At 44.3% G+C, this 13,311-nt stretch overlaps 1 protein-coding gene across 4 annotated transcripts in view; it reads right to left on the reverse strand.

Moving 5' to 3' along the window:
- Orc2 (origin recognition complex subunit 2) overlaps positions 1–12,167 on the reverse strand; it is a 39,839-nt gene extending 27,672 nt beyond the window's left edge. For 3 of the 4 annotated variants that reach the window (XM_036173283.1, XM_036173282.1, XM_036173280.1), the window contains exons 1-5: positions 11,970–12,167; positions 8,643–8,691; positions 7,794–7,897; positions 6,317–6,460; positions 695–784 (exon numbers count right to left, since the gene is read on the reverse strand). In XM_036173283.1, the coding sequence (XP_036029176.1) occupies positions 695–784; positions 6,317–6,460; positions 7,794–7,890 (331 nt within the window). In that variant the 5' untranslated portion in view covers positions 7,891–7,897; positions 8,643–8,691; positions 11,970–12,167. The remainder of the gene's footprint in view (positions 1–694; positions 785–6,316; positions 6,461–7,793; positions 7,898–8,642; positions 8,692–11,969) is intronic. The other variant, XM_036173281.1, reaches the window with a different exon arrangement.
- Positions 12,168–13,311: the final 1,144 nt, after the last annotated feature.

Consider the following 13,311-nt stretch of genomic DNA (forward strand, 5'->3'; position numbering starts at 1 on the left):
GTCCCATTACAGATGGCTGTGGGCTACCATGTGGGTGCTGGGATTGAACTCAGGACCTCTGGAAGAACTGCTAACACTCTTAACGGCTGAGCCATCTCTCCAGGCCCCTGATCACTTTTTTTTTAAATTCAGTGTCCCTTTCCTCCTGAATTCTTCACAAATTTCCACTGATTCTTCAAAAGCTGGCCTGGCCACCTTCCATGATTCCACCCCAAAGAATGCCTTTCTACACTGAGCGACCACTGTAGCTTATACACAACTCCACGGACACTGGACAGGAATAGAACGGCACAAGCTCTGAAGTCTAAACCTGGCTCTGCCACGTGTCTGCGAGTTTAATACACATCACAGGCTCCTCTAAACAGACAGGCAGATAGATGTATATTCTGAGCACTGCACTGATCCTGGCATACAGTACTTGGTCACAATAACTTTTATCATTATTATATAAATGACTTTCTTTTTAAGTAAGAGCAGTTCAGGATGCCTTCAAACTTGTGATACTCCTAGTCCAAAGTGCTGGAGTTAAAGGTGCATGATGTCATACCAGCTAATCACACCATTCTTTGAAGAAATGTCTCGTTCTCTAAATTATAAAGACCATTTATTATTTCATCATTGTTTTAGGGAAAATAAGGTGATAATCATGAGAATGTGTCTACAATGACTTATAGGAAACAGAAAAGTAACATACCTAATTTAGCCATCTCTTCAGAGTGTTTTCTTTGTTGAAAAGAATAAACTTTATTCCCACCATCTACAGAAGAGCCATTTTTCAAGGATTCTGAAAAAGAAAATGTAATACACATTGAGGAAAAAGCAAAAAGGTTAAGAAAAAATATAAAATTTTAAATAGCGAAAAATCTAAGTTATACCCCTCATACCTTTCATAAAAGTTTACCAACATATTTATATACACAATATTTTCATATACACAAGAAAAACCAACTAATCTTGCTTATTTAAACATTAACACAAGAAACATGCTATTTATAGATACAATGATTTTCCTCCAGACTGGAGAGATTAATAGACTATGAAAATTAAACCAAGTAGGTAAAAACTGAGTTGTAAAAGGACTAATAACATGTGTAAGGTTATCTTTACTAGTTTTCCGTTAACCTAGTAAAACAAAACCCCCGGGAGTTGAAGACAGGTCAGTGGTTAAGAATGCTTCCTCCAAGCCGGGCGGTGGTGGCGCATGCCTTTAATCCCAGCACACGGGAGGCAGAGCCAGGTGTATTTCTGTGAGTTTGAGGCCAGCCTGGGTTATAGAGTGAGTTCCAGAAAAGGCGCAAAGCTACACAGAGAAACCCTGTCTCAAAAAAAACCACACACACACACACACACACACACACACACACACACACAAAGACTGCTTCCTCCTCTTCTGGAGGATCCGGAGCTTGGTTCCCAACACCTGCATCAGGTATCCACAGCAGATCCAATGCCCTCTGCAGGCCCACAGACACACAGACACAAACACACAGAAAAAAAAAACTCAAAAAATAAAATAAATAAGATCCATGGCGCATGCCTTTAATCCCAGCACTCAGGAGGCAGAGCCAGGGATATCTCTGTGAGTTCAAGGCCAGCCTGGTCTCCAAAGCAAGATCCAGGAAAGGCACCAAAACTACACAGAGAAACCCTGTCTTGAAATCCCAGGGAAGGAATTTATGAATAAAAGATGTCCATTTTCCTGGACACAGAGCTAGCATGAGCTCCTCCGTCAGAGCTCCCTAGACAGTGTCACATGGAAAGTCACAGGGCAATCCAGGGACATGTTCACTTTTTTATAACCAGTTCATTCTCACGGTAAGTACCGCACTGTTCAGTCCATGCTGTGTGTCTTGACACAGCACTCCTCAGGTGACTTAACTTCTATCAGACACTGGGTACCACACTTCTAATGCAGAAGCCCCTGGAAGCTAACTGCAGCAAATGCTCTCACTCAGCAGGCTTTTGTCTTTCCTGTGTTGGAGCCGGATGTGGTGGTATATGACAGCAATTCTAGCACTGGGGAGGAGCCAGGATGGTCAGCAATTCAAAACCAGCCTAGGCTATACAACACCAAGTCTCAAAATATCAATGGAGGAAAAGAAAGGATCCTTGGTTAAAGGCCCCCGTGTTCTTAAAGGTAGGCCAGTGAGATGGTTCAGAGGGCAACGGCATGTGCCGTGAAGTATGGCAACCTGACACTGATCACTGGGACCCACGTGGGAAGGACAGATTCAGTTCCCAAGTGCTCTCTGACCTCCACATCTGAACACACGCAAAATAAATACATGAAATGTAACCTTAAAAAATGTTTGGTGTTTCTTTTTTTGCCAGGTAGTGGTGGCACACGCCTTTAATCCCAGAACTTGAGAGCCAGAGGCAGGCGGATCTTTTAGAGTGGTTCTAGGTAAGTGGGGGCTATATGGTAAGACCCTTTCTGGCAAGAGGTACAGGAGAGAAAATAAAATAAAATAGGAGACTGGGGTTTAGATCAATGAAAAAGCACCTCCCCAGAATATACAAGACCTTATGTTATTATGTCAAAATATTAATAAAAAAAAAAAAAGTTGATTCCACCTGGGTATGTTAGAACAATATCTTCTTTGACCAAGTTTCCAAAAGAAATAATAAATGTATCTAAAGATTTTGCATGAAAATATAGCAAAAGCCCAAAATATCCACTTGTCCAACAACAGGGAACAGGTATTGTACACATATGATGACATGGTCTCTGCAGTCAGAAAAGAATATTCAATAAGGGCTGGGGAGATGGTACAGTCAGTAAGCTGTCTGCTATGCAAGCGTGGGGACCTGAATTCAGATTCCCAGCATACATGTAAGAAGTCAGGTATTGCACCTGTGATCCCAGTGCTGGGGAGGTGGATATACGGGGAGCCCTGGGGCCTGCTGGCCAGTCATTCTAACCATATAACCATATGGCCATAACCAGTAAGCTCCTGGTTTATAAGAGACCCTGCCTTAAAAAAGTGAGGATGGGGGGTTGGGGATTTAGCTCAGTGGTAGAGTGCTTGCCCAGCAAGTGCAAGGCCCTGGGTTCGATCCTCAGCTCCAGAAAAAAAAAAAAAAAAAAAAGTGAGGATGGTTGGAATGCAGCTCAGTTAATAAAACTGTTTGCCAGGAATATACAAAGCCTTGGGTTTTGTCAGGAAGAATGCATGCAGCCAGGCACGGTAGAAACAGGCGACGAAAGGAGGGTCAGAAGTTCAAGGCTGGGGCTAGAGAGATGGCTCAGTGGTTAAGAGCACTGGCTGCTATTCCAGAGGACCTGGGTTCAATTCCCAGCACCCACATGCAGCTCATAACTGTCTGCAACTCCAGTTCCAGGGGATCTGACACCTTCACACCAATGCACATAAAATAAAGTTAAATGATTAAAAAGAAAAAAAAGTTCAAGATCATCTTCAGCTATGTAGTGAATTCAAAACTAGCATGGGCAATGAAATACCCTGGCTGAAAAATAAATGAATGAGTGAATGAATGAGGTAGGCAGTGGTTGTGGAAGAAAATCCAACACTACCCTTCACACACACAACCCAACAAACACATACTTACACACACACAAATAAATATAACTAAAAAATTAGGAGGCTGAGAGATGGCCCAATGGTTAAGATTGTGTACTGCTTTTGCAGAGGACCCAAGTGGGGCTGCTCACAACATCCTGTAAGGCCAGCTTCCAGAGGGACCCAACAGTTCTGGCTTCTATGGGCATCTACACTCACATAGGTGTATGTACATATATAAGAATCCAATTAAAAAAATACTAAATCTTTATCATGTAAATTTATATGTGCACATGACAAACAGAAGGCACACAGGAAATGGTTCCATGTTCTCTGAAGTCTCAAGCATGCTATACCAGTGCTCTATTACTGAGCTAGTAGGCTCTTGGATCTTTTGAACTTTTTCAGATGGGTCTCACTACCCAAGCCAGGTTGGCCCTGAACTCATGCAGGGCAGCAGGCCTCCTGGCTCAGGCTCCTCAGTGGCTGGGATTAAAAACTCCATGCCACCAGTCTAGCTAGATAGGCATTAACAAGGGAAGGTGTGGGGGAAAACTCAGTATTACAAAACCCTGTGGCCCTTCAAAGAATCACATTATAAATATCATTACCTGCTGGAAGTGCTCTTACATGGAAAAAACTTAATTAAACCAAGAAAGCAAGTCTGCGCTCTTGTCTTTTTTCAGTTTGTACATAAATGATATCTAGTATCTCATTATATCTTGTTCTTGTTCTCTACCCCTAACAGAAGCCGTCAAAATTCTACACAGAATACATCCTAAAAGTGTCAACTGCCTAGTCAAGAACACTTAGGAGTCTCTAAATATTCGCTACACCTGAGGGGCAGTGTGGCTCTTTGAGCTGAACTAAATTTGGATTCATTCTTGAAAATCCAGAATAGAGCTGGTATTCCAGGCCTATAATCCCAGCTACTCAGAAGACCAAGACAGGAGGATTCCAAGTTCAAGGCCCCCCTGGACTACAGAGAATTTAGACCAGGGAAACTAAGCCACCAGGTCATTTAACACTGGGTACAAGACTATAAGAAGCATTATCATTTCTGAAGCAAGACAGTGACCTGGAGTAGTCACCTGGCCCATACATACGAAGTGTGAGAGTGATAAGCACAATAAATAAGAAAAGACACACAGAGATGACATAAGTGTTGTTGGGGGGCCACCACCCAGTTCCCAAATAAACCACTCCCAGAGGCTTATTCTTACTTATGAATGCCTGGCCTTGGCTTTGCTTAGTTTCTAGCCAGCTTTCCTTAAATTAACCCGTCTATCTTTTGCCTTTGGGCTTTTCCCGTTCTCTTACTTCTGTAAGTCTTACTCTTTTTTCTTTTTTGTTTTTTTTTGGGGGGTTTTTTTGAGACAGGGTTTCTCTGTGTAGTTTTGGAGCCTATTCTGGAACTCACAGAGATCCGCCTGGCTCTGCCTCCCGAGTGCTGGGATTAAAGGCGAGTGCCACCACCCGGTGTAAATCTTACTCTTAGTCCATGGCTTGCTGTGTAGCTGACTGCTGGAGTCCTTCTCTGGCTCTAGCTCTTAGATCTCTCCTCCCAGATTTCTCCTTCTATATATTCTCTCTGCCTGTCAGCCCCACCTGTCCTTTCTCCTGCCTTGCTATTGGTCAATTCTTTATTAGACCATCAGGTGTTTTACACGGGCACAGTAACACAGCTTCATAGAGTTAAACAAATACAACATAAACAAAAGTAACACACCCTAAAATTTTCTACTACACATAAGGGAAACTAGGAGACCCATTTCCCCACGACTTTTTGACTATTTATTGGGAGATACACTTGCTATCTTATCTAGGCTAGTTTTGAACTTGAACTCTTCCCACCTCAGCCACTCAAAAATTGCTTACAGGAGCTGGTAGCACACGCCTTTAATCCCAGTACCCAGGAGGCAGAGGCAGGAGGAACTCTGTGAGTTTGAGGCCAGCCTGGCCTACAGAGTGAGTTCCAGGACAGCCAGGGCTATATAGAGAGACCCTCATCTCAAAACAAAACAAAACAAAACAAAACCAAAACAAGAACAACATTGTGAGTATGCCTAGGTGAGATCACTACTTCCTTGAATTGAATCTGCCTTCTATTTTGAAAGAGAGGATCGAAGTAACACTATCAAGTGACCTGATTTATCATGTAACAATCCTCTGCTTCCTGTCTTCATGAAGCAAGCAGCTCTTCTCTGCACAAGCTACCAACCTGCATGATGCTCTGCCAAAGATTACCGCACAGACCAACCATGGACTGAATCCTCTGGATCAGGGAGCTAAAATCTTTTCTCCTCTAAAAACAACGATGTGCCTGTATGTGGCGTGATGACACATGCTATAATCCCACTACTCAGGAGGCTGAGTTGGAGAGGGTCACAGACTAAGAACTGGTTAGTTCTCTTCTTTGGGAGGCTCTCACCCACCCGTAACCCCAGCTGATGCCCTCTTCTGGCCTCCAAGGACACTTGCATTCATGTGCATATAATTAAAAAAATTAAACCTTAAAAAATGCAGCAAAAGGGGGGTTGGGGATTTAGCTCAGTGGTAGAGTGCTTGCCTAGCAAGCGCAAGGCTATGTGTTTGATCCTCAGCTCCACAAAAAAAAAAAAAAAAAAAAAAAAAAAAAAAAAAAAAAAAAACAAACAGCTTGAAGGGAATGCTTTTGGACTTGACACACAATTATAGTATTCCACTTTCTAGCATACCAGGTTATTTTTGTGCATACTGAAAAGCAGTACATGCTGCTAGCCGAGAGCTGAGTGTATGTAACCCCCATTGAATACCTTGGATATTTCTTCCCAAAACTTCCACATAGTTCTGATCCTTTAAGACTTCCTGGTCACTCTTCTCCAATTCACGTTCTGGCTTCTTTATTATTTTCTGTGGATTGACTAAAAGCTGAGCTTTCTCCTTCTTTAATTTAGTTCCTATAAAAAATATACAAAATATGAAGTATGAATTTTTATTTATTTATGTATTTATTTATTTGAGACAGGGTTTCACAGATCTGGTTGTTCTGGAACTCTCTCTGTAGACCAGGCTGGCCTTGAACTCAGAGAGATCTGCCTGACTCTGCCTCCCACAGGATGCTGGGATTAAAAGCGTGTGCCACCACCAGCTGGCATGAATTCTTTCTAAATATTACTTCAGAGCCATCCAGATGGTTCTGCAGATAAACTGTTCACCATGTCAGCCTGAACGCACAGGGGAAGAGAACCCTGTCCAGAGAGTTGTCCTCTGACCACCATGCACATGTTACATGTCAGCAGACAAACTACACAAATGCACAATCAGTACATAAAGCTGCGGGGAAGACAATGCTTTCATTTTCATTAAAAGTACCAAGTCAGAGCCGGGCAGTGGATACAGAGAAGCCCTGTCTCAAAAAACAAAGAAACAAAAAAAAGTACTAAGTCAGAGGATGGAGAGATGGCTCAGCATCTCTAAGGTGTGCTCTAAGAGTACTTGCTGCTCTAGTGGAGATCTGGGTTCAGTTCCCAGCACCCACATGGCACCTTACAACTGTCTGCAATTTTAGCCTTAGGGTGTCCAATGTGTTGTTCTGGCCTCTGTGAGCACCAGGCACACATGTGGTATACAGGCAGGCCAAAAACCCAAACATTAAGAAAAAAATATAGGGCTGGAGAGATGGCTCAGTGGTTAGGAGCTCTGACTGCTCTTCCAGAGGTCACAGTTCAATTTCCAGAACCCACATGGCAGCTCACCACTGCCTATATAACTCCAAGATCTGACACCCTCACGCAGATGTACATGCAGGTGAAACACCAACGCACATAAAATAAAAATAAAAAATTACTTTAAAAAACCAAAATAAAATATTGAAAAAAAGGAAAACAAATACATATATATATACATGTTAAACACATAGACACACCAGGTGGTGGTGGCGCACGCCTTTAATCCCAGCACTCGGGAGGCAGAGGCAGGCAGATCTCTGTGAGTTCAAGGCCAGCCTGGTCTGCAGAGCTAATCCAGGACAGGCTCTAGAGAAACCCTGTCTCGAAAAACCAAAAAAAAAAAAAAATATATATATATATAATTTGTCAGGCAGCGGTGGTTCATGCCTTTAATCCCAGCACTCAGGAGGCAGAAGCAGGTGTATCTCTGTGAGTTCAAGGCCAAACTGGTCTAAAGAACAAGTCCCAAGACAGCCAGAGCTACACAGAGAAACCCTGTTTTGAAAAACAACAATGAAGATGTGATCCATAAGCATCTCTTCAACTGTACAACCACACATACCTCCTTCTCTATCAAAAATGTGATTGAGAACATCATCATCTCCCACAAACTGAACATCCAGGACCTTAGCTTCCTTTAATTGCAGTGTGTTCATCATGGCCAACCTAAACAAAAGTAGTAAGTCAATGTGACGAAGAATTCATACCAAATAAACATTTATGAAATGAATACATATATTTACTTAATATTTTTAAAGGTAGGGACATACTATGCACTATTCTATTAGTATGTCCTGCTGTGGAATAATCCTTTTATACACTGTGAAGATCTGTTGCTGTGATTGGTTTAATAAACAAGTTGACTGACTAATAGCTGAACAGGATAAAGTTAGGCGGGAAAGCCAAACTGTCGGGGGAAACAATGCAGAGGAGGCTGAGGGAATGTGTAGAAAATGCAGTAACAAGCCATGAGCCACATAGCAAATCACATATAAGAATTATGGGTTAATTTGAATGGAAGAGTTAGCTAGTAACAAGCCTGAGCTATTAGCAGAGCATTTATAAGTAATATTAAGCCTCTGTGTCAGTTCTTTGGGATTGGTGGCTGGGACTGAGAAGGAAACACCAGCCTACAATGTCCTTCAATGATGGCTTGTGATTGGGACATGGAAGCCAGGTCCCTTCCTTCCCAAATTGCTTTTGGTCATAGTCTTTACCATGCAACAGGAAACCAAACTAGAACATGCTTTCATAAATCCATTTCTGCATTTTCTTCTGGCAAGAAACAAACCAACACACAAGAACAATAACAAAAACTAATGACTATCTCTCACAACTTTATTCCACAGATAGCTAAATGTTGCAAAATTCTGTTTAATGACCAGCACAATTGAGCAGCCTTTTCTTTTACCTTGTAGGGTGCTATGCATTCTGCAGCTTGGAACTTCAGTCACCTGCAACTAGAAGTCAGTTGAGATTAGCTAGTAGGTAGAGGAAAGCAACAGTGTAACCCCACCCCGAAGTCAAGCAGTGTAACAACACGGTGTATAGATAACTGTCCCCAAGAAACTAAAGCTGCTACAATAGCATAAAGAGGACAAAATAGTCACAGGCTGAAGACACCAAGACTGAGGGAGACATTAGACTGGCAAGAGGAAGGTCAGAGGAGAAAGCTGAGCCTAACTATGAGCTCCATACAGTTCTCAGTACTTTGTTTCCTGTTGTTGTGAGACAGGGGCATGTTATGTAGCCAAGGCTAGCCTTGAACTCAACATTCTCCCGCTCTACCTCTCAAGTGATGGAATCATAAGCAAGTGCCACCAAGCCCAGCTCTTTACAGTTATTCTGATTTCACCTGCAGAGCACTAAGAGGCTATACTTTGTAGGGAGAAACAACAAATATTTCATCCATGTAGTCAGAGCCACATCTAGTAAAGCATGTCCTTCTTGGGTCATTTTATAGTCATAATGCTGCTTTCTAGAGAATCCAAGGATATTAAACAAAATGTGTAGTGCATCTATGAAGTATCTGTTTGAAGAAACTAGTAATTTATACTTGAATGAAAAGGGCTTTTTGTTTTGCTTTGTTTGCAGGGACTATATGTAAGCTACTGTATCAGTACCTTTAGATACACCAGAAACTAAGAATCAAGTACATTTTTGTGTATGTGTGCAATTGCTCTACTTTATAAATAAGAGGTCAGCTAAATATTAAATGATTTGTTCAAATTCACACAACTAGAAATCAGTTTTGACTGACTCCTCAATTCCTGATCACTTGATTATATCGTTTGTTCCTTTTTCATTTACCTTGCAAAACATTTCTTGCCACTGAATAAAAATCTTACCCTAACTGCTTGCTCTGCTCTCTGAAAACTATTCATAACATGTCATCATAAAACAGAACATTTGGCTCTGAACTTCAGGGCAGTGAGAGGAAAGGGTACTGGTGGGGTAACACAGAACATAATGTAACCTGGTACATAATTTTCATTAGCAAAGCTAAAGAATTCTTGGGAGTGAATTTTCAAGACTTATAAAAACATTCTAGGTAACTAAATATTATCACAGGCAATTCCCTTGTGGTATCTATTGTGTATGTATACGTGTGGAGATCAGAAGACAACCTCTGATGTCATAGTCCTCAGGAGTCATTGATCTTATTGTTGAGACAGGATCTTTTTAGCCTAGAGCTGGTAGAGTAGGCTGGTTGGCCAGCAAGCCCCAGGACTGTCTCTGCCTCCCCAACATCTAGGATTGCATCAAATCTTTTGGGGTTTTTGTTGTTGCTGCTGTTAATGTGGGTTCTAGGGATTGAACTCGGGTCCTCAGGTTTGCAAGGCAGGCACTTTACCAAATGAGCCATCTCTCTAATACCTACTGCATTTTATTTTTACTCTGTGTGTGTGTGTGTGTGTGTGTGTGTGAGAGAGAGAGAGAGAGAGACAGACAGACAGACAGACAGACAGACAGAAGCAATGATCTCATGAATCCCAGACTGGCCTCCAACCAAAGAGAACCTTGAACTTCTGATTCTGCTTCCCAAGTGCTAGGTGCGTAGCCACCATGCCTGGCTTACACAGTGCTATGGATACACCACATCCATATATGTTTATGGTGCAAGGGCTTCTAGCATGCTAAGCCAAGCACTCCGTCAATCATGCTACAGCCCTAGTCCCTTAATTTACTTTCTGTGATGGTCTCACTTTATAATACCAGCTGGCTTTGAACTCATGATTCGACTGCCTCAGCTTCAAGAGCAGTGGGATCACAGCCACCAGACCCAGATCTAGTAATTTCATCACCTACTAGGTGAGCTGCCCCATGTGGTCAAGGCGAGTGCCATGAACGCAGCCCAACACAAAATTCTAAACTTAAACATTATAAGTTCTTTTGGCTTTTTTTTTTTTTTTTGTAACTGAATTATGAAGTTCTTACCCATGAACTTTGTGGAAGCAGCAACATCCTATCAAAATGTCAAAAACGCTGGATATGCCTGTCCTAAGTAGCCCGACTCAGCCTTGTTTGCATCTAAATGCATTTATGTATACAACATATCCGGTTTTGTTTTTGGGTTTTTATTTGTTTTTTCGAGACAGGGTTTCTTTATGTTGTTTTGGTGCCTGTCCTGGATCTCCCTCTGTAGGGAGGCTGGTCTCGAACTCACAGAGATCCGCCTGCCTCTGCCTCCCGAGTGCTGGGATTAAAGGCGTGCACCACTACGGCACGGCAACATATCCAATTTTAAGTTTAAGATATTTTATGCAGTACAAACAGAATCACACCAAATGAAATCTCTACCAAGACTCCTCTCCAACAATTCCTGAGAAAAACACTATCTAACAAACACACAAAATATAAATATGGGGAGCTGAGAAGATGGCTTGGTGGATACAGCACTTGTCCCACAAGTGTCAGAATGGGAGTTGAGGTCCTTGTAGCCATTTAAAAGTTGAGGGGCTCTCAGAACTGGGGAGGCAGAGAATAGGGATCCCTGAGGCAAGCTGGCTACCTGGACTAGCCAAACCAGTAAGGCGCGGGTTTCAGTGAGACCTAGCTTCAGTAAACATAAAAAGCAATCGAGAGCGCCATCTAAAATTAACCTCGGCCCTCCACATACTACCGGCACATATGCACCGACATCCACAAACACCCGATGCCCTAACCACACCCACCCACAAGCAACCGATGAAATAGATACTCCCAATGAGCATCTGTGGGGTTGAAGGGCCAGTTCTCTCTCCCTAGTCAACAAGGCCATACAGCAGCAACAAGTGTTAGCAGCAATGCGCTTCCCTCCGGGAGGAAACACATTTTACAACCCAGCACTGCCCCAAGGCGACTGCGGAGCGTGGGCACCCAGCGGGGATGACAGCACAGACTTCAGCAGTCGTGCGATCCCGCCCGCGACCCCTTGGGGCCACAGCGCTCACACAGTTCCCTCTCCTCCGCCAGAGCGCTAGGCTCCTTTCGTTACGGGTCCGGATAATTCTCTTTCCAACTAGCGGGTCGGGTTAGCCGGGGCGCCAGGCGTGCTGCAGGCAGGAGATCTCGCCCCAGGACAGATCGACGCGCGTGGCTGTCGCAGGCAGCGCCTCTCACGGGTGAGGCTCCCGAGGGGCTGCGGTCTGCGGTCTCCCCTTCTCCCGCCGCGGTGCGCGAGCCGGCCGGCCCTGCCGGGGGGCCCGGGGAAGCGCGCAGCGAGCCGGGGCTGCAGCACCGACGCACCCGGACTCACCTCACCAGTCCAGGGCTGGCGGGAAAGAGCACGGCCGCGAACGCCCCACGCCGGGCTAGGCAGGACCTGCCCGCCGCCAGAGACCGCCCCCGGGAACCGCAGAAGGAGGCTGACTTCTCCGGGGAGCTCCGACGCCGGACGCCGGAGCCCAGCGCGGCCTGGAGATACGAGCAGCGCAACCGACCTCTCGCCCCGCCCCCCGGGGGCGGGGCCCTACGAGACCAATAAGGAGCCGAGTCGGCAAGAGCGACAGCCCCGCAGGCCCGTTGACACGAGCCAGGGGTCCGCGCTCCGCCGGAAAACAGATTCCCCAAATACTGGGTTCCGGGGCTTTCCTCTTCTCTTCCGTTTCCGTTTCCGGGGGAAGGGATCTGGCGAGAGAGGAAAAGTGTGTGTGTGGTGTGTGGTGTGTGGTGTGTGGTGGGTGGGTGGGTGGGTGGGTGGGTGTGTGTGTGTGCAATCTTAATGTCGTTAGCCTAGTGTGTGTGTGTGTGTGTGTGTGTGTGTGTGTGTGTGTGTGCAATCTTAATGTCGTTAGCCTAGCCACCCCGAGGAAAAAGATTCGTTTAAATGGATTCGTTTAAAGAACACCACACAGAGCTGGGCGGTGGTGGCACACGCCTTTAATCCCAGCACTCAGGAGGCAGAGGCAGGCGGATCTCTGTGAGTTCAAGGCCAGCCTGGTCTACAAAGTGAGTTCCAGGAAGAGGCACAAACAAACAAACAAACAAACAAAAAACACAAAAAAACACCACACAGTTTGGCTCATTTGATGCAAAGGGATCTCAGGTTTGCGGGATGGAGGAGCCAGGGCATGAGTGTGGAGAGAGGATCATACAACTAATGGAATGAAGAGACGAGGTGGAAAAGGTGGGTTATACAGAGAAAATGAGGGAAAGGAATGAACCTGGCCGGGATACATAGCAGTATTTGTTTACTAACAGGATTATGTCATTTGGACTCACTTCCCACAGTACACTTAGTACCCAGCAGTAAGGATACAATACTCAGGTAGATAAAAGATCCCTCTGTTCTCGGATAATTGAATGAGAAGATACTGACCAGACAATATTGAGAAAAGGCAACTAGAGTGATAACTACGGAGAACACTGGCCTATGAGCTGTAAGGTGCTCGGCAATTAGATCGTAGCAGCTAAAGTGACTCCATTTTGGCCAAAGCAACCATGGCGGTCACCAACTTGAGTTTATTAAGATAGTCCCAGGAAGTTAAGCCTGTTAAACTAGTCCAGGAAATGCTGACCACTGAAGCCCTTTTGCCTTTTCCCAGGACTGTAACTTTTGTAAAATGGTTACCTAACTGCTTATTTTGGCTTCTGTGAGC

The sequence above is a fragment of the Onychomys torridus genome, chromosome 23, assembly GCF_903995425.1.
Source record: "Onychomys torridus chromosome 23, mOncTor1.1, whole genome shotgun sequence".
Classification (NCBI taxonomy): domain Eukaryota; kingdom Metazoa; phylum Chordata; class Mammalia; order Rodentia; family Cricetidae; genus Onychomys; species Onychomys torridus.